General features: G+C 33.7%; 1 protein-coding gene across 5 annotated transcripts in view; it reads left to right on the top strand.

Moving 5' to 3' along the window:
• LOC118735355 (neural cell adhesion molecule 1-A) overlaps window positions 1-22,447 on the top strand; it is a 233,164-nt gene that overhangs the window by 202,819 nt on the left and 7,898 nt on the right. For 2 of the 5 annotated variants that reach the window (XM_036465061.1, XM_036465060.1), the window contains exons 17-19: window positions 5,743-5,930; window positions 6,142-6,253; window positions 11,075-11,229. In XM_036465061.1, the coding sequence (XP_036320954.1) occupies window positions 5,743-5,930; window positions 6,142-6,253; window positions 11,075-11,229 (455 nt within the window). The remainder of the gene's footprint in view (window positions 1-5,742; window positions 5,931-6,141; window positions 6,254-11,074; window positions 11,230-22,447) is intronic. The other 3 variants (XM_036465064.1, XM_036465063.1, XM_036465062.1) reach the window with 3 other exon arrangements.

Raw genomic sequence — 22,447 nt, 5'->3', positions numbered from 1 at the left:
CCTTTATATTTCTTTGCTTATAAGCTCATTCAAAGAATGAAAGAGAAAGGTTGGATGTTGGATGTTTGGGTGTTTGACAAAAAAAATTTCATACAACTGATTTTTTTTTGCACAGAAATAAAAAATAGTGGGAAATACCTTTCTACTGAGATCCTATAATTCTAAATCAGAATAGTTTTGGCCCAGTTATTAGTAGTAAAAAAACAGTATCAAAGTCTCATAATTACGATTCCGTTGAAAAGATTTTTAAATATTTTTACGCAGATTTTTTAAGCTTAATTAAACTTTTTTCAAAATGTTCTTTAAGAAACTATCGTTATTCATAAAAACTCCATTTTTTGAGGTATTTTAAAATCGGTCCAGCTCACCTAAATATTAATATTTTTTCGAAATATTTTGGTGGACGTCATAAAATATAACAAATTTTGTAGTCCCGGCGGAAAAACCGCAACTTTTTTTGGTGATGCAGTCTAAACTTAATATATACAAATCCCGAGTCACTGTGTTCGTTTACGCTAATCTCCGAAACCGCTTGGTTCCAACTCAAAAGATAGGATAGTTTTGAACCCGAGAAATATATATTTTCTTCCATCGAAATTTTTTCTATGCTTCTCGCATCGTGCTTATCTTAATATGAAAAAATCCCGTGTCCCGCTTAACCGATTTCAATGAAATTTTGTGGGTGTGTATTGTTGGTTCAAACTTAAAATATAGGATAGTTGTGAACCCGTGAAATATTCATCGAAATTTTTGTCTATTCTTCTCGCAACGTTCTTAATCCCGTGTCACTATGTTCGCTTACGCTAACTACAAACTGTCCATATCCGAAGCGAGATTTTTCCAATGTTATTCGCGGCTACGCTTCGTATGTATGTTTATGTTGGGGAGAAATAGGTAGGATAGCAACAAAATAATGTATGTAGTATGTATTTATACATATAAACATGCGCATATTAACAGCAACAAAAAATTTACCGTTTGGACACCATCCAATGTTATCCATTCCCCTGGCTGATGTTTGATCTGTAACCAGAGATCGTTTTTTTCATACGTAGTGAACAATAACAACAATATTTTGTAAATTTCGATATCAAATGAAACGTATGAAACAATATGGCTCTTCACACGGAGATCGGTATTAGGTAACTCAGTGTCCGGTAATAGGTACATGGGAAAAAATTACCGAACATCGAGTTACCGAGTACCAAGCTTTGGTGTAAAGACCCATAATATCTACGATGCATGTTACCTGCCTATACTTCATACATATAAACTGAATTATAATATAATTAATTATACATATAAACTTAATTAGATCGATATTACCAATTAAAATACAGCGGCTCCACTGCCTTGGCCATGCCATTCGAATGGACACCGAAGCTCCAGCTCTGAAAGTATTTATTCCACTCGGAACCCGCTGCACAGTGGTTTAAAATTTGATTACCCCATTTTTTAATGATTTATAGAATTTGCCAGAGTTGCTCACTTGCAGCTTGCACTTTACTATACTAAAATTTAAAAATCTATAAAACTGCATACCCATTTTATTTTAAATCTTGGTGAAACTTTTTATAACATTACAAATATTTCTTGTGATTTTTTTCCGTTTTGGAGGAACGAAACAATTGTTTTAAACAAGTTTTTATTACGTAACATTTATTAACTGGAGCAGGAGAATCGGTTTTCTTCAAAATTGCTACTTTTTCTACACTTTGCACTAAAAAACTTAATAAATACGTACAGATTCAAAAATTGGGCTCAAATGGGGGCCAATTCTTGTTCTGTGAAAAAGTGAAGTGAAACCACTTTTCATTACGTCCCATACAATGACGATTCTGTTTTCAAATGAAAATAATTTTATTTGTCAAAAAGTTTTCACTGTGAAATTTTCTTTTCACAAAGTTTTCTGGTTGTGAAAAGGATAAGTTGAACATTTTGCTCAAAAACAAATAATTATTAACATTAAATTCCAGTTTAACCACTGTGCGCTGGTGGGATTAGAGGAAGAGGGAGACCCCCAGTGCGATGGAAAGACCAGGTGGAGAAGGACTTGGCTTTAATTGGCATTTCCAATTGGCGTCAGAAGAGAAACGACTGGCGTGCTTTTTTGAAATCGGCCAAAACCGCTTAGGCAGTTACAGAACCAAATAATAAGAAGAAAATTTAGAAAAGGTGGCAAGCCTAATCAAATTCGGCTTTTCAAACAGGTTCCTAAATCTTTTTCGTCTAAAAGCTTAAACAGACGGCAATGTTGATCCGGATCAACTGGGACTTAATCCGGACCAACTGCAGTTAATTCCCGAGTTGAACCGGATCAACGCTGCCGTCTGTTTATGCTCTAAGGTTGTGATACTTAGTATTTCAATTACCTCATGAATTGAGTTGAATTTAATTTTTCTAAACATGTGGCAATTTCTCTAAATATACCTCAGAAATTAATCCTTTTCATAACCATTTCGATTGATATCGATATTTTAGTAATTCATCTGATTTATTAAATCATTTTATCGTAATTTTTCAGAAATATTCTTAGTGTTCAAACCAACGATTTTTTAACACTGTTTCACTTGGCATATTTTAATAAATTGTGTATAGGTTAAACAAATTCAACCTTTCAAGCAGGTGACAACCCTCTTAAAATATTACAAACTATAACCTGATCAAACTCCTTTCGTCTGACGTCCAAATTTAATTTGATTTTTTAAAGGTGGCAACCCTCCTACAGTTAAGTTATGAAACGAATCTTTTCAAAACCATTGCGATTGTACCAACCACTTTTTCATAATTGGTTTAGTTTTGTAAATAATTTGAATTAAATTTTTTAAAGGGGCAAACTGTTTTTGAAAAAGTAAAACTTTGTTGCATATCGGCAGCGCAGCCCTTTAATTTACGCCTCCTTTTTGTAAGTTAAAAAACAAAGCTTTTCAAAACTATTTCGATTGATACCAATTTTGTAATATTTGGTTTAACTTTGCAAATAATTTGAGTTTTTAAAGGCCTATAGTAGATTGCAAAAGATTGGCAAAGAACCAGAACGTCGAATTTATAGCAGTAAATGGTGCAAAGAAAAATTACGAGACTTCAAAAATTCGGGTCTAATTTTAAAACAAAGATAAGAAAAAAAGTGATAAAACGTAACTGGATTTAAATACAATGAAATATGCCTTTGCTGAACGTGTCTAGCCAAAAAGAAAAAAATTGAAAGGAATCAATTCAAACAAATTTGTTTAAGTGCATTTAAAGTCAACCTCAATTTTTTCGTAAATTTTAGCAAATTTGTGTTGATATGAGGTTTGTTCCACACGCTTATGGCTTTAGTATAATGCTGCATTCCCTTTATCCTTTAAACGACAAGGAATTTTTTGATGAGACTTAATAAGAATATTGACTTGCTAGTATCGGAACTATTTCTTGTACATTTATTTGCCAAGAGTTCTTCAACGGCTCGGCGCTAGTGAGTCATTCGCAATCGTATGCTGCGAATGCCGCATTATACTAAAGCCAGCCTTTCGACATAAGCTACTCTTCTGTATGAACATAGATATTTAATTATAATTTTAGTAAAAAGTGAGCGGGCCTTTTTTTGGACGAATCGTGTATTTTGAAATTAAGTGTTCACCACAGTTGCAAATTTATTGAAAATAAGTTCCGAGTTGTTAAAGTTTCGCATTTGTTTAGCCATTTACTACTATAAACTTGACTTCGTTTGGATTAATTTTGGCGCTCAGCGTAGCTTAGAATCACACACAACCTGCAATTAAATGGAGTATATTAATTTAAGAGTTTAATAGAGAAATATACATACTTAGGTCATGGTTTTAGAAGATGTCTCTGCCATCATTATAACCAATACCATACTATGTACGTTAACTCATTTAAACTCTTTGTAACAAGTTTCCGCCTCTCGACAGCGCTAAACCATTGAATGTATTCCGGAATTTTTCTTTCAAATACTCCAATAGCTGAGCTAAAATAATTAATAGAGTGAGCCTAATTAGTTCCTTATAGAGTGTTGTTTTTGTGTAATTAGTTAGGACTTTACCTACTTCTCAGTATCTTAAACAGTCAAAAGTAGCATTTGTTGGAAAGAGTGAATTTTCGTTGGCTTAACAGGCCGACATCATTATTTAACTGCCAACAGTAACGTGGTACGCTGACAGTTACCTATTGACAGAATATAGTTTGTCTTGTCCTCGCTGATGCATTTTGCAGCACTCAAGTGAGACACCTAGGCTCCTTTTATATGGGAGCCAAGAAAAAGAAGTGTCGCCAGAGCACGTGCCCAGTACCCAATTTGCGCTGTTAAGACCAGTTTGATATCCTTTCTCTGGGATCTTTTATATTATCTGCTCTTATGAATGATTCGTCAGATTCGTTAAACCACTAGGACTTGCCGATGAATCAATTTATGTTAGTAATAGAGTATTCGAAAGTCTTCATAAGATGCGTGCCAATGCTGGGACCACGCAAATTTAATGTAAGACCGTTTCCTTTATTTCTTCGGGATTACATCTACGGCCTTGCGAATTGTCGGGAAAGCGCATTTTGGTCGCATGTTCACCAACAGGCCAATGTCTCGTTATCTTGGCTATTAATCTGATTATTTATTTTCCTGACCTCTTTAAAAGTTATGTTAGTTAGTTTTGTATCTCTAAACAGAGTTCCTAACCCAGTATGCCCAATTTACCATTGGTAGGCGAATTCCTTACTTATTATTCTTAATTACTGGGCCAAGCCAAGGCCGGACTGTCACAAATAATGTGTTCCGAAGTATTGTTTTCTCTGTCGTCATTTCGACTCTCCCATAACACCTTTTCGGTACATATCAAATCGTAATTGATTGTGACCAGTTAAGTATCAAGAGAGTGGCCGGATGTCATTTGTGTTTAATAGTACAATATGTTGCGCAATAGGTAATGAAATATAGTTTTTTTTTGGAAATTAAGGATTACTGGGTTTATATATCTAGTATATACATATGTAGTATTCACTTTACATTTACATTTATCTGAAATCATTTAAGAACCATTTCAAATAATAACAATTTTAATATTCATACTGCTCCTTCTTCTTCACTTTCTCCTTGCATATTCTACTACTTCTCTGCGCTGCTGACTGATATTGAAATCAACAACATATTATTTATTCCATAATAACATCATATGGATTTACTTGAATTCCTGTGAAATGTACGTGCTTGTCATATTAATGACGGCACGACGGGTGCACTTATGATTTATTGCATGTTGACAAAAAAAACGAAAACAAAACCGGAAAATAAAAATAAATGAATACAAAACACGTACAATATGAAAAATTAATACTACGAAATATTTATATAAAATGTTAAAACAATATTTGCAATTAAAATACAAATAAATGCGTGAACTATTGAAAATAATCTATATATATAAAAAAAAAAAAACAAATAAAACAATAATACGAAATATCCACAATTCAAAAATCGCCCATTTATACCCACCGACTACTTGCAATTCAATACCGCGCCGTTGCTGCATGCATAATATATATAACTATGAAAATAAATCTGAATATTAAAAAATATAAATCCAACAATAAATGAAAACCATGCAACAACATCAACAACAACGATGACAACCACAACAACAATCATAATAACGACAAACATAAACCTCCGACCGGTATGGAAATGTGAAAATACAAAAATGCGAAATCTCCAACTGTCAACGCATTGCCGCCAACGCGCTTCGGTCGTAGAAGATGAAGTATCCATTACGCTTTCGCCGGTGCTGGTTGGCAGCGGTCTGACTGTTGTCATCATTAGTTTGGCCATCATAGTGCGCATATTCATCGTTACATTTTTGCATAATTTGCGACGCAATCAGCAGCATGGCAGCAAACCGATAGCGACCGGTGTGGTGGCGCAATCTGGCGATGTGCTGAAGGTAAAGCGGCAGGAGATTTTTTATTTTTTATGCTTGTTGTTGGTGCAGTTTTTGATTTTTCTTCTTGTTTCTTTTTTTTTGTGAGACAAAAGTTGTCGCAATAGCCCAGTTACCGATGACGGCCAGTAACGATATTCAATTCACTTTCATTTCCTCGTTTTTTGCTTCTCTTTTTTATTTCATGATTTTTTTCTCAAAAATTACCAACTAGAAGTGCGCTGGCATGGAGAAACCGCGCTGGCAGCATACGGACATTAAAACTAAATCATCCGAAGATTTGGTCGAAGATGAACGAGATCCGGATGTCATACCATCACAATATGGTGAGTAGAAATGAAAATGGAAAGGTGTATTTTAAATTTCAATGAAATATGTAAATGTGTAGGTATATGTAGCCGTTTAATGTTGACTGGCATGAATTTAATTTGGGAATTTAAACTTCAGAATGCATTTACTTAAATAAAAAGTGTCTTAAAAAGTAATTTATAAATTTAGTAGTGATTCCAATATAAATACATCTAGGAATATACGTATGTATGTATATCGTTAGCTTAGAGTTCGACGTTAGTGATTTTTTGTTTTTTTTGTATTGTTTCTATGCTTTCTTTGGACTTAGACAATTTTCGTTTCATTGCATGGAAAATTAGTAATACGGTGTTTTTAGGAACAATGCATTTTTAATTTTCCTTGCTTCCTGAAACGAAATGTAAGTTTTCATAATAAATGGACGTAGCAACTTTTTACGCTAAAATATTTTTTCAAGGCAATTGCGAGAAAAATGTGTTTTTTTGCTCGAGCCTAAGGGACGTTTTTTTACATTCAGCAATTAAAAAAAAATTAGATCGTTCTACTGGAATAATCGTGTGCTTTAATTTATGCCGGACGGAAATAAATCCCGATTTTGGAAGGGGCTGCACAGCGGTTCAAAACTGGAATATAATGTTCACAATTCACTGTAGCCAGTGATCGGACTTCTACCACATTGTGGTATATCTGCCACTTTTTTGAGCATCTACCACATCTACTCCACAAGGTCTGAAATCTACCACATATTCGCGTTTTTGAGTACCTAGTTTTATTTTTGCTCGACATAATTTTCTTAAGTTGATGAGCAAAAATTGTCCAACACTAAACACTATGTATATGGTTCTGCATTCGCGGCGGCGATGAAAATTCTCAAACAAAGTAAACAAAGCGGAATGGGAGGAGAAAATAAACTGTAAAATAGTAAGTTATCTCAATAATAAAATTTTCGGCGGGAAACGTGGTTTTATTATGTTAGATTGCAAAATATATGATTTATAAAAAGAATTAATAGCGAAAATGTTAAAAAAAGGCGCTTTTTGTGAAAGTATTAGCAAATTTTAGTGCATCTAAAGTTTCTGAGGCGTTGTTTACTTTTACTTGAGAAATGTTAAAATCGGCAAATCCCAAGCAGCGGTTTCTGTAACGTGCCACATTTGTTCGCTACATCCTGATGTGGTAAAAAGAAAAGCTGGCTGCACTCCGCAAGGTTGCAAATATGTTCGAAAAATATCTTGATATGGAAGGAACTGCTTTACACTGTCAAGGAAAAAGTTGCCAAAACTCAACGTAATTTTTAGAAACTTCAATCTTGCACTTTATTGTACTAAAATTAAATTTTTTTAGAGCCTAATTTAATTTTAAAAGTTTGCAATTTAAGGGAAACCTTGCAGATTTTTTTAATTTTTGTACAAAGTTTGATCTAAAACCTGAGATCTACCACATTTTTTTGAAATTTACCACATTTTTCCCCATATTCTACCACACCGATTTTTTTTAAGTCCGATCACTGTCTGTAGCCTTAATTTTTCAACCAATTTGATAAAGGTTTTTTATGAAAACTTTTAAAATTAGCAAGAGATCGTTGATCCCGATTTTTTAATTTTTATAAGTTTATATTAAATTTTTTGGTGCAAAGTGCGGAAAAAGTAGCAATTTTCAAGAAAAGTGATTTTCCTGTTCCAGTTAAAAAATGTTTCTTAATAAAAACTAGTTGGAGACAATTGCAGGGTTCCCTCAAAACGAAAAATAATACACAAGAATAATTTGAAATTTTATAAAACAAAATTCACCATAATTAAAAAAAAGAAATTGTTGAGTTTTTAGAAAAATTTTGGGTCTGCAGTTTTATTGATCATTAAATTTAGTATAATAAAGTGAAAGTTGTAGGTAGTTAAGAGTTTGCGTTGATTGACATTCTCATGTTGGGTAGTTTATATTGTTATTATATGTATGTATTATAAAAAATCAGCGCGAACTCTTAGCCACTCGAAACTTCCACTTTATTATACTTAAATTTCGTGGTTTATCTAAGAACTAAAAAACAATTTAGATTTGGTTGGAATTTTTTTTCATAAAGTTTCAAATATTATTTGTTTGGATTTTTTTTTTCGTTTTGGGGGAACCTTAAAATTTTTTTCAATTAATGTTTAATGTGTACCATTTACTAACTGGAAGGGAGAATCGACTCTCTTCAAAATTGCTACTTTATTACATTTTGCACTATAAAATTGAATATAAACAAACAAAAATTCAAAAATCGGGCTCAATTGGTCTCTTGCAAATTTTATAAGCCCTCATTGAAAAACGAATTAATCAAATTGGGTGAAAAAAGAAGGCTCTAGTGAATTATGAACAGTAAATGCCAGTTTTGAACCCCTGTGCGCTGGTCAGATTTGCTGTCTTCTGTCTAGTGCCGACAAGAAAAACTATTGAGGCACTAGACACAAAGATAACGCTCGCTCCCAGCAGCCACTGTCCAGTGATTCTAAAGAGCTTCCGTCTAATGAAGAAATTCCTTATATGGGCATTCCCATGGTGGCGCACGTGACAGTCGTACGATTTCAATGTGATACAAAAAAGGAATACCATTTGTTTTCTTTAACTTTTTTGGGCCATTGTATAGCACGTAATTAGTTCTATATTTAACCGAAAAATTAAATCAATCGAACTGCTTGGTCCTGAAATATAAGAATTTAAAGAGAGGTTCGTTACGTGACAAAAAATGGAAGTTGATTTTTTCTTTTCTTACAAAATCGCAAAACTCTGCGAATTGTGGATGGCTATTTTGATGAAACTTATTTTGATATGATTTGGAGCAATTCTAGTTGTTTTTTAGAGTTTTTTGAATTAATGCAAATTGTTTCAATTCTCTTTTACAACCCCAAGTGTGAAACGTGACGTGACGTGGCGTCACGTGACATAAATTTCCATCGTTATATTTTTGTTAATATTGCTTTTAAATGAATTTTCAACGCAAATAAAACATGTATTTTATGTAGAATATACTTTATATTTTGACTTCAGCGCCAATTCAGGGTCAATTTATTAGAAATCTATGATTTATTATGTTTCAACCACATGCGCAAAATTCGAACCAAATCGGACCATAAATACGGTTTTTCGAAATATCTCGACCTTGGCACCACCTAGGAAGACCAATTTATGCAAACATTATTCTTCTTACATAGCCAGTATATATTTTAAAAAGCAGACAAATCGGCTCGTAAATACGTTAGATATAAAACTTTTATTTTTTTTGTCGTGGTGGACCTTCCGCTGGAAACACCCATATGCAATTTCCTACATTTCAAAGTCTATCCTGAAATTTTAGCTAGCCACGAAGGCAGTGCTCTGGACATGCCCTTTCTTGTAAATCTAAATCTGAGTTTCAGTGCAGTCCTGAATTGGGATTATTTTCGCATTAAAAATGTTCTATCGTGTTTCCGGTACGAAAATTAGTTTTTCTCGCCTCCATGGAGTCCGTGACAAGAGAGAAATGATAAAAGAAACATCAAGTGCCGCTTGCCAAAGTTTGTCTTGGCCATATTAAAGAAACTATTGTCAATACAGACTTTAGAGGTATGTAAAATAGAACCTATGATTACAAAATCGTCCCAAACCTAGAAGTAATTATCTTCTTTAGCCACTTTTTTCAAGAAAATCTCTCCAGCTGCAGAAATAAGTCTCTGATGACTTCTTGTATGCTACAGCCAGTTTAACCACTGGTACTGAAAGTTTAGCTTCGAAGAAAATACTTCGTGCTGTGACAGTTTATTACTATATGGCTGTCACTGGCCAGAGCGTGTCATGGCAATATGAAGAAACCTATTCTAAGAAAAAACTTGCCACCAACAGGACTGGCAACTCCAGGTAGGATTATGTAAAATAAAGTCAGTCTAGGTACTGCTAAAAAGTATCTCTGTTAAAGAAATCTTGCCAACACCAAATATAACTACCTCAAAAGGAAACTGTTATTCTGCAGCCAGTCCAGACTCAAAGAAGGAAAACTTGTTTCAGGACAACTATCCAGCGCTCGCCAGGGTTACAATTTTAAGGCTTTCGCATGACAGAAGCTGTCCGGGCGCTACCAACGTACAACGGAGAAAATCTAACTATCAGTGCTTTGTCTAGAGAATTTCCGGCCGGGATTGACATTATGGTGGTACGGTAGGATTATAAGAACTGAGATCTGGCGGGTATGTACTATAATGGGGTACTTGCTGTCTATGAAATCTTCAATAAAAAATAATGCCTCCTCCTGGCAAGAAAATCGATACTTTAAAATCCGACTGTAAATGCCGAAGATATGACGAAAAATGTTAAAACGCGACTCCTACGTTCGGCTAAAGAAAAAAAAAATCGAAATTGTCTTGAAAAATTACTTTAGATTCGAAGGTGTACGGGACGGTACATATTATATGTATACTCTTTGTTAGGAACCTCAATTTAATTTCTACATTGTTTTTCATAAAATAGTGGAATTTCTGTTAATAAATTTTGACTAAAAATTCTTCGCAACATTTTCCTTGAAATCACATTTTTCATCAAAGAATATTTTGCTTTTATTTTCCCTTTTATTCTCACTTTATTTCATTTCATCAACGTTTAATAAATTGCATTGCCAAAAAAAACAACGACAAATAAATTGCAATATTTGACACTCAACCAAATATTTGAAATGACAAACAACCCGCAAACCAACTGGCACGCTACTCTTCAAACTACCCAACCAACTGGCTACCGCCGAAACAAAATTGACCGGCCGCCAAACTGACCATCTTGCTCCAATAACAACCAACAAATAAATGAACAAATGTCAATAAATTGACATCAAACAGTCACCGCTGGCAATAGTAACAGCGTTTGTGGCGGTGGTGGTAGTGCCAGCAACGGAGGAAATGGCAACGGCAGTGGTGGCGGAAGTGGCAACGCTGGCAGCTCAGAGCTTCACTTCACGCCAATAGCAGCCACAAAGTGGTCACCAAATTCCAAAGTGAGTAAGAAATTAAAAAAATCAAATAAAAAAAAAAGGTTTATATGTATATATAAAAAAGCTCATCATACACACAGTTGCAATTTTTTATACTTGACCATGTAGGGAAATATTAGGTATGTAATTAAATAAAAAAGGCAAGTTTAATATCTGAAAAGATTTTCCCCAACTTACAGGATATCAATTTAAGATGTATCTTGCGTTATTTAGTTTATGGCATTCTTTTGTAATGTTCTTCAATATTCCTGACCATAGGCCAGGTTAGTGTGGCTGGTTATCGGCATTTAAGCTATTTGGTCTCTAGTGGCCCAAGGTGAACTTCGCTTCCCAAACAGCCTTTCGTAGATATCCTCTTGTATGTCAGGGCCTTTGACGAGAGCTAATGGTCCAATTTTTGAGATCTCTTCTATTTCCTCAAACTGCGGTATCTCCAGGTATATCAGTATATTTCTTAAAAGTATCAGCATAGGAGTTGTGCCAAGAAATATTTGCCGAGTACCAGTGTTTAGTAATACAGTGCCGTACTGTAAAGCTCATGAAAGCCGTTGTTGCAGTACTAACAGCTGATAATCAAGCAAGAGTTCCTGGCAAGGCCTTAGGGGGTTCCATCTTTACTCGTTTGTCATTTAGTTCATCCCCAGAAAAGGTCTGAGCTACGAGCTCTGAACGGCAGAAAGGGAATGGTTGCTGTTGACGGTTTAACGCCGCAGAGGAGGAGAACAAAGTTGAAGACAAAAGTAAAGATAAAGCTAAAGCTAAATATACAAAACAAAAGCAAACACAAGGCTAAGGCAAAGATCAAACTAATTTTTTTTTAAATTTCTGCAGTATGAAACGAACGAACTAATCAAAACAACTATCACTTCCTTGATATGGTCCAGGCGTACACAATCTTTGTTTTTCCTGTGGGGATGGATACTTTGTACATTTGTACACGTGTACAAGTATACTTCCAACAAAAGTAGATGGAATTCAATGGATTAACAAGAAAATTCCACAAAGTTAGACTAGTGCCGCACAAACGACAAAGAACTCGAAATAACTTAAAAAACAAAATAAAATAGACAAAAAATCGCTCGTAGAATTTATTTTAATCTAAAAAAACTCGTTATACTATTTATTGATGAATAATAAAATTAGAGAAAGTCCAAAAGTACATACATACATGCATTCGTATAATAATGTATGCGCGTAGTACATTGTACATAGTGAAGTAATAGGTTTAATCTAAAAAGCGAAAGGGGGTTTCATAAAATTAATGAAAACTTAAAACACCGTTTGTTTAAAGATTTGTAGTCAGTTATTGCTTCCATAGAAAATTAACTTTTTTTGCCGCCTGCACCCACGACAAATCGAGTAAAACTTCGAAAATATTTAAGAATGATATTAGGAACATAGCTCCAAATCGATAAAACACTGCCGTAGTTTAACGAAAGAGTGTGCTTTAAGGGCTTCGGCGTTTTCAATGTGTTCAGAACCTAATGGTGTAAAGTCAGACGAGTGTGCTAGGTGTGGCAACATATACTTTGACGCGTCATCAGTGATGATTGTCGTCCCGCGTTGTTCTGAAGGAGCGTAACTCTGTTACGATTGACAAACTCCGCGCGTTTCTGGATAACGCTTTTTCACGTTTAAACTGCATATTGCAGATGACTATAAGCGCCGTCAAAGTACCTGCTTTGATAACACCCAATTGTCGAGTTGTCTCCTTGCTGAGTTTGAAGTGAGCGCTTCTTTGATGAAATTTACACGTTTTTGCAAACTGCCGTATGGTGTATTGTTAGTTTGACTTGATGTTCCATTTAATAATTATTTGTCATTTACCCGCGTCTTGCCTTCCTTATCTGGGTGGAATTTCTGGAACCAGTTTTGGTATTGACATTCATTTAGAGCACCGTCTATGGTCTCTTGGTGTAAAAAATCATATTTCCTACTACTGTATTCCAAATATGTAAGTACCTAATAATGTAGTATTATAGAGGAATGTTTATGTAAGTCAAATCCATATTTTTTCCAATTTATTGCCAAAAAAATATATGGAGCAGTAGCACTGGCGCCGCAACCAAATTAATCGCAATTCTTAACATGTTTCACACTTTGCACTTTACCGAATTAAATAGTAAAATTTTGGTAAATTGCACAGCTTCCATACAATCTATGTTCGAAAATTTTTTTGTATTGAGAAATTGAGCAACACCTCCCACAAAAAAAAATGCCAAAAATCAGCAGCAAGGCCTAGCTACTTAAAATCAGCATTTTGTTATACTAAAATTTAGATGATTGTATCTGTGGTCATAAGCAATAACCCCTAAGTCGACTTAAGAAAGCATTGAGTTATATATGCTATCGTTTTCTGCAAACTACTATTCTATGTGTATGTGAAACTCCTATCTCGTTAGTTAAGCTATTTTAAGAGTTATAGATGAAAATATTTCGGTTTCCCCATAAGATTAACATTACAATCCAAATCTTAAAAGCATTTTGTTTCGAATTCAGGTTTTTCGACTTAGCCGACTTATTGCTTATGACCACAGATATATCTGCTTACTTAAAATGTTTCTAAGAAATGTAATAAAAAGCGCAAATTGTTAATGAAACTTTATCGAATTTTGCCAGTTTTGTACTAAGTTTGAAATTTTTACATAACGAGCTACACTTGTGTAAAAAACAACATAACAGTTAACATTAAACAATCGGAAGAAAGATAGCCAAGGAATGCTAAAATGTCTCTTTGCTAATTATATTTTCGCCAATGCATATCTAGCAAACAAAAAGTTTGATCACTTGCAGCTAAATCCTCTCGAAATTTGACCATTACGGGTGACTACTAACGTTTACGTTTTGTTTGATTCTTCATTTCCGCATGGCAGCGACTCGACAACACGCTGAGTTACGCAAGTCAAGTTTTACTATACTTCTTTCTCTCGATGGACACTATCTCCTGTAGCGCAAAAAATGTATCATAGTGCAAAATATCCGTCCGTTATGCGATTTGCGGTCCCCTCAAAGATTTTCAGGATTTATTTGGCACTTTGGTGATTTCGTCTAACGGTTTAGAAAATGGTTCCGGATTAATCATAACTAGAGTTGCATATTAAGTAATTAGGTATTTTTTTGCTTTTCTTGCACGAAATGTGTAACATCTACATATAAATTACTAAAGTTTTGTATTTTTATTACAAAATCGAGTTCACTACGATTTATGTGTGTATATTAAGCCGGTCCTTAAATGTTCAGATTATCCTATGAAGACCAGTGCCGGATTTAGCATATATGGCCCCATAGGGTCTTTCCGTGGTGTGGGCCTGCCTGGGAGTACTACATACGACAATCGGCGGCCACGGACATACTCCAGATTTTAGTTTTATTAATTGTGAACATAACCCTACCTTACAGGTAAACATTACGATTCGGTTTTTTTATAAAATCTAAAAATACATGCTTTGTAAATTTTAAACCAGTTTATACTATTTTGGTTTGCATAGTAGGATGGGTATAGAATGAAAAAAAAACTTTTTTTAATTTTTCACATACGTATAGTGCCGAAAAAAATATTGACACAGATAATTTTTCGCAGTGTATGCAAAGTTTTTTATTCTAATTAAATAAACAATATTTTTAAGTTTTATGGACCTGAAAGTAATTTTATCATTAAGTTAATATATCAAATTTATAAGTTTCATAATAGGTATGACATTTAGTTTACTTTTTTTTTCAAACAACAGGGTTTTAACAAGACTACGTCGAATCGTCGATCATTAGTACTAACGTGCGTAAAATACGGTTAGTACTCAAGGGTTTGGTTTTTAGAAAATTATTTATTTATCGCTTCTCTTTTAATTTTATCTGTTTTTCTTTTTTAAATTAATTTTCCTTTAATTTTAAGATTAACGTGCGTAAGATATGGTTAGTACTCAAGGGTTTGGTTTTTAGAAAATTATTTATTTATCGCTTCTTTTTTAGTTTAATCTGCTTTTCTTTTTTAAAATAATTTGATTTTAATTTTTAGATTTTCTTTTAAAAATAAAAATAATTCCTTTTGTTAATATTCTTTTTTGATTTAATCTTTTTCTTTTTCTAGTTAAATTTTAAGATTTTATTTTTTTAAAGAAAAAATATATATGTTACCGCTCAAACCCGATCTTAGGACAAACCTGTTTTTCCTAGGGTAAACTATTACTACCTAGATCCGATTCATCCGTCCCACGTGGAAACAAGTTGGACGCAGCAATATTGTGGACTGCGTAGCTGTAGTTGGACTGATGAGGGTTATTTTAAAGCGCGGCCAAAGGCAGCAACGCGGAAAGCTGTTCTACGCAAAAATACTGTGGCCACTAATCTAGTTTAGCCTAGGCAAAACTAGTTTGCCCTAAGATCGGGTTTGGCCGGTAACATATATACTTTTGTAATGTCATCTCATTTTTGTAAATACTTTAATTTATTTTTGCGTTCTTTTCATTTTACATATTTTATTTTATTTTTTATTATTTAACTAGCTGTACCCTGCCACGCTTTGCTGTGGCATATTTTTGTTATATGGACGATAAATTATTAACGAAACAAAGCATACGTTTCATATGTGTTTGGTTATGTAATAAGTACTCGTGTGCACACAATATTTGTTATTTTTCCATTCCCTGCATAGATATCAAGGATATCTGGTTTGCCGACACAGGAACACGCAACATCTGAGAAGCAATCCGCATCTAAATCTAAACCATACTTTTCCAAAGTTCGACCTGGAGCATTATTGATTGTGATTCCGAATGTCAATCGAATTGGGAATTCAAATCTTTTAAATTGAATCATCATCATTAAATGGAATCATGGGAATTCTTCACCTTTGAAAGGCTACGTTAAAATATTTTCTTACACTACTTTCTTCATCAATTTCTTAACTGCGAGTCGCATTCCGTTGCAGAGTTTCCGCTGATTAATATTCCGCAACATGATAACTGTCAAACCTATTTTTAATTTCAGTATGTGAGGTCTCCTTGGAAGATTAATCGAGTTCAAAAATTTCGTTGGATGGTCTTTTTCCACAACGGTGTTTATCGACGTATATGCTATTTCCTCACGTTAAATGCTGGATTGAATAACATTAGTGGTATTCACCACAGTGAGCAAGTGGTCTGGCAGTCTAGTAAAAGAGCTGATCAGGTCAAGCAACGACTGTTATCAATACCACTATTATTTAGTTGATAGACCTCCTTATTCTTCGCAGCAAGAATTGCCCGTTCACTGAGCCAATCGTGATTCCTAAAATTAATTTTCTTAATAAAGAAACATTCTTTCGATCAGTTCTCCTTTCGATGTTACTAATTTATAAAAATTATCAGGCCAAAAAATTCGTCTTAATCTCTCATTGACTGGCAGCTTTGCGTTCCCAATGTCCAGTTATTGTCGCGCGAATACTTCAGCTGCAGTGTATGTATGTTCGTCTTGTCGCAATGTTGACTATTTCAGGCAACTACAGACAATGTTTTCGTAAAATCTCCTGCGAGCAATATCCCGAATGGTTGAACGTTTCCACGCAAATCCCGCAACAATGGATCAAAAGCCTAAAACGAATTTTTATGTGCCATGGTGCACTCATCCCAAACAATGAATTTAATTTTTTGGTAAACTTTTTTCATACCGGATGCTCTGGAAATATTGCATGTGGGAGTTTCGATGATTTATATGTTCAATGGCAGCTAAAGAGCTGAATTGGCAATGTTTCCACCTGGTAATAATGTCGCAGCAATTCCAGACGAAGCGATAGCTAAGGTAATGTAATTTTTTGATCGAACCGTTGCCAGAATCCATCTGATAAAGAATAATTTGCTAGTTCCTCCTGGCGCATCCAAGAAAATGGTCCCCCAACTCCGTCATTTATCATTTGCATATTCTTCTTCTACTTTGGCTTTGTAACCGCCTAAGCCATTTTGGCCGAGCTCCACAAAGAACGCCAGTCATTTCTCTCTGTGCCAACTTGGTCTCTCAATTGCCATGGGTGCTTCCTATTCGTCTGCTACCACCATCGGCTTGCGAGTTGAATTCTTTTGCACCTGCAACTTCGGTTCCTATTGAACGACATGTCTAAGCCAGCGGAGCCGCTCTATATTCATTCGCTGCACTATGTAAATTTAGTTGTAAAGCTCATACAACTCATCGTTCCAGCGTCTACGGTAAGATCGTCGCCCATGCGTAGAAGCCTGTATATCTTCCGTAAGATCATTGTCATTGTCTAAGCTTCTGCGGCATATAACAGCTCGGGCATGATGAGTGACTTATAGAGTGCGGTTTTTGTACGTCGAGAAAGGACTTTACTCCCCAATTGCCTACTCAGTCCAAAGCAGCACCTGTTGGCAAGAGTAATTCTGCGTGGGTTTTCCATGCTGATATTTTTATCGGTGATAGTGCTGGTTCCCTAGTAAATGAAATTCTCCACTTTCCTGAAATTGTAACTGTCAATAGTGACGTGGGTTCCAAGGCGCGAACGCGGTGACTAGAGATACTTCGTCTTGTCCTCGTTTACCACCAGGCGCATTCGCTTTGCTTCCTTATCCAGCTTGGAAAAGGCAGAAGAGACTTCGCTATTTTTGTTACCGTTGATGTCGATGTCATCGGCACACTCCAGAAACTACACGCCCTTGTAAAAAAATGTTCCTACATGGTTCAGTTCTGCAGCTCTTATTATATTAACATTTGCATCATGAGATCGTAAATGCTCTTCTGCTTTCGCTTTAATTTGGGAATCCTTGATTGGGAATAGGAGTTCACAATAGTAATGATAATCATAATCATAACAATATTATCTCATGTTATTCAAAATTTCTTTACTCGCAATATACGTAGTAGGCCTTGGCGACCCCAAACGAAATTGCTTACGATTAAAAGTTGACTGATTTATAATGCTAGGGAATGGTGTCAACAATTTTATGTTTTCATTAAGTATTTTTTAAACAGCTTTCATGCGATAGTTTTTTGTTTTCGGTACTCTTTTATCATTTTGTTATTTTTTTCAGTAGTTTTCAGCCGACTTCAAAAAAAAGGAGAAGGTTATAAATTCGTCGGATTGCTCTTCGTTGATAATATGATCACTTCGTTTGATAAGATGTTGTAAATTCTATATTTATTTACAATGTTCGGATTTTGGATAAGTGGAAAGATTTAAAAAAATTCCTTAGTAAAGCTTTCCCAAATACTTTTCGTTTGGAACCAGTTATGTAATATTTCATTTAATTTCAATATTTTCAGTCTTTACTTTTAGATAGATGATAACCCAATAAAAAATATCTCCAAATCAAGATTTTTCAAATACCTTTCGTTTGGCTCCCATATTGTTCCTCAAACATATTTTCGATTGTAAGTCTTCTTAAAACTCTTTAGTTTGATACCCACATTGTAATATTTCATTTATTTAATCAATCCAAAACGGTCCACCCTAATGCTTAATAATATAGGTACATATGTACGCATACTTAGTGTAGATGTATGCGTGGTCCAAAAATGTATGTAAAAAAATAAGGTCAGATTTTTATTGCCGCCACCCCCTAGGATTGTTATATACCGAAAAAAATATACCCATATTTTTTATTTTGAAATAAAAAATAATTTAGGTAGTGCTCAAAGCGCTCAAAGTTTTCCATGTATTTTATATGGAGAAAAAACATCTTTTCGTAGAAATGGTGTAGAATTCTTGAAAATCAAAAGTTTTCGATCGGAAAACTTTTCTTATCTTCAGGAGATTCCCAGTAATAATACGCAATTGTCTCTTTAACCATTTTTTCATAGTAACTATATTTTATAGGTGCTCCAAAACCCCTAGAAAATGCAATGGAAAAATCTTTAATCACAAAAAATGGTTAAATAAACAATTGGATATTAATACTGGAAGTCTCCCGAAGAAAACTACAGTTTTCCGATTGAAAAATATTGATTTTTAAGAGTTTTATACCATTTCTACAAAAAATTGTTTTTTCTCCATATAAAATACATGGAAAACTTTGAACGCGTTGAGCACTCCCTAAATAATTTTTGATTTCAAAATAAAAAACTAGGGGTATATTTTTTTCGATATGGATCAATCCTAGGGTGTGCCGGCATTAAAACTCCGACTTTATTTTTTTGGACCACTCTAATGTACACATGTATTTATTAGAACTGTCATAAATTTTCCTCCAAATTAACTAATTTTTAACTTCCCCTCCAAACAGTTTTACTGCTTTGAGGTTGAACTCAATTCTATTGAAAAGAGCGCGGGTACTTATTTTCCCGTATTCAACCAGGAACGGCCGTCAGCCACCACACATCGTCCGTACCCGCTCTACATTTGTACATATCCATAAAAAAATGATAATAAATCAAACATATTTGACAAGGGACTAATTTTTCGTTGGTTTATTTATTTTATCGCTTTATATTGAAAATACATTGGTGCAACATACTAAGCTTTCTAGTTAAAATTTTCAAAAAGGTGGCAACTCTCCTCAAATATATTTCCAACAGTCATCTATCTTAAACTTCCTTAATTTAATACCTATATTTTAATAAGTCATTTATTTTATCAATTATGTAAATTTAGTTAAATTTTCAAACAGATGGCAACCCTCCTCAAATATATTTTCGGCCGTAAACCTTAATATTGAAATACTTCATATATTTATTTTTGTAATATAAATGATCCTGCTATGATACCGAACAATACAAAAAAAAATTATTCAAATCAGTTCAACGGTTCTCGAGTTTCGATGACCGTGACAAAGGAACACAACATTTTTATATATATAAATAAAGATTTATAAATCAAGATTTTTAAATGCCTTTAGTTTGGTACCGATATTATAACATTTCATTTATTTTACTAATTTAATTGAGATAAATTTTTAAACAGGTGGCAACCCTCTTCAAAGAAACTTTCTACTGTAGGACTTTTAAAAACTCTTTAGTTCGCTACTCACATTGCAATATTTCATTTGTTTAATCAATATAACTGAGTTAAAATTTTCAAATAGGTGGCAATCCTGCACAAAAGTATTTCCTAAAGTTTTCTTTTCTCAACCTCTTTAATTTGATACCTATTTCAATTATATTGAGTTAAATTTTCAAACAGGTGGCAACCCACCTCAGGCATATTTTCGGCTGTAAGCCTTCTTAAAAATCTAAAGTTTGATATCCAAATTACCGTATTTCATTTATTTTATCAAAATAACAGTTTAAATTTTCAAAGATGTGGCAACTTTACTCAAAAATATTTCCAGCAGCTATCTTTCTTGAACCTCTTGAATTTAATATCTATATTGTAATATATCATTTAGTTTATCAATAAAATTGCGCTTTTTATTTTTATCAGGTGGCAACCCTCAGTTAAAATATTTTCGACTGTAAGCCTTCTTAAAATTCTTTAGTTTGATATCCACGTGGTAATATTTAATTTACTTTATCAATAAAACTGAGTTAAAATTAAAAATTGGTGGCAACCCTTCTCCAAAATATTTCCAACAGATATCTTTCTTAAACCTCTTTTATTTGATACCCATAATGTAATATTTCATTTATTTTATCGATGTACTTTAGTTAAATTTTTAAACAGGTGGCAACACTCTTCAAACATATTTTCGGCTGTACGCCTTCTTAAAACTCTTTAGTTTTACACCCATATGGCAATAATTCATTTATTTTATCAATTTGTCTGAGTTAAAATTTTCAAATAGGTGGCAACCCTCGTCAAAAATATCTCCAGCAGTTATCTTTCTTAAAACTCTTTAATTTGATACCCATATTGTAATAATTTATTTATTTTATCAATACAATTGGGTTTGAAAATTTTCAAATAGGTGGCAACCCTCCAATTTTTTGCGATATCATTGGTTCTGGTATTATACCGAACAATAAAAAAAAAATTATTCAAATCGGTTCAGCCGTTCTCGAGTTTTGACGACCGTGACATACGAACACAACATTTTTATTAATATAGATTTCCTCTTATTTATAATACTATGTCTCCATTGAGAGATTTATCCATTAAGATTTAATAAATCCAGTTGCTAAATCACAACCGTCTCCATTACCATTACAAGATATGTTTGACGTTCACATTTTTAAATATTTGACGTTTGCTTATGTATGATTTTACAAATACAGTTGCGGACATTGATATACAGACAGGTAAAAGGAAGGTACCAAGCGGAATTTCATTATATGAATTCTGAATATTATTGGCTTCTTATTTGTGGTAAATATGTATGTATAATATATAGTTTGGAAAGTGTAAAGAATGGTACCATATTCCGAATCATTTTCCCGAATTTAAGAAAAATTATCAAAACGGAAAAAAACATCTGCGGAAAGAAAAATTTTTGTAGAACTCTCTTATTCATAGGAAGGAACCGAAAATCCAATCGTGGGCCTTTGGCATATCATGAATACGAACTGAGTTCTAGAGGATGTTCGGTGCAATGTTATCGAAGCAGAACCATTACCGAAATTTATAATTTTTTTGTCGCAGCGCGTAAATGACTTATAGAAAGCGGATAAGACTCTGCATGATATTACTATAAAACATTTCTTCTAAATTTTTAGTTTTTACAATAATATTTTCTTAATTTATTACAACCAAAGTTATGTAAATATGTATTACTAATTTTCCTCCCAAACTAACAAAAAAATATAAAAATCCCTAAAAATACGAAAATTCATGTTTTTATGATAGGCTAGATTTCAATGTCCTCAACTGTATATTGAAAACACAAATGTCATTTGACTTATGGCATGTGAATTTGTTGTTGCCACATCCAACAAATTGTACTTATTGATCAATATTATTGAAGATTTAACGAAGATTTAACTTAAATCTACTGCCTTTCGAGATTTAATTTTATATGATAAATCTCAAAAGATTTAACGTCAAATCTCGTCAGAGGGCTAAATCTTCATTAAATCTCACAATGGAGACATAGTATTAGCTATTGTTATTTTAAAAATAAAACATATAAATTTATACCTTTCATGAGCATGAAATGGTATTATAACTTTGGTCCGATGTTTGTAAGTACCAGAACAAAAAGAGATAGACCCATAAAAATGTATACTTATATGATCAGAACGTCGAGCTGAGTTGATTTAGCCATGTCCGTCAGTCCGTCTGTCCGTCTGTCTGTCTGTTTGTATGCAATCTAGTCTCTCAGTTTTCGAGATATCCGGATCAAATTTGGTAGGTGGGTGTATTTTTATA

This window comes from Rhagoletis pomonella, unplaced genomic scaffold (genome assembly GCF_013731165.1).
Source record: "Rhagoletis pomonella isolate Grant_MI unplaced genomic scaffold, Rhpom_1.0 Rhpom_scaffold_00003, whole genome shotgun sequence".
NCBI lineage: Eukaryota > Metazoa > Arthropoda > Insecta > Diptera > Tephritidae > Rhagoletis > Rhagoletis pomonella.
The sequence above is the reverse complement of the archived record's forward strand: the minus strand, read 5'-3'. Positions and strand labels throughout refer to the sequence as shown.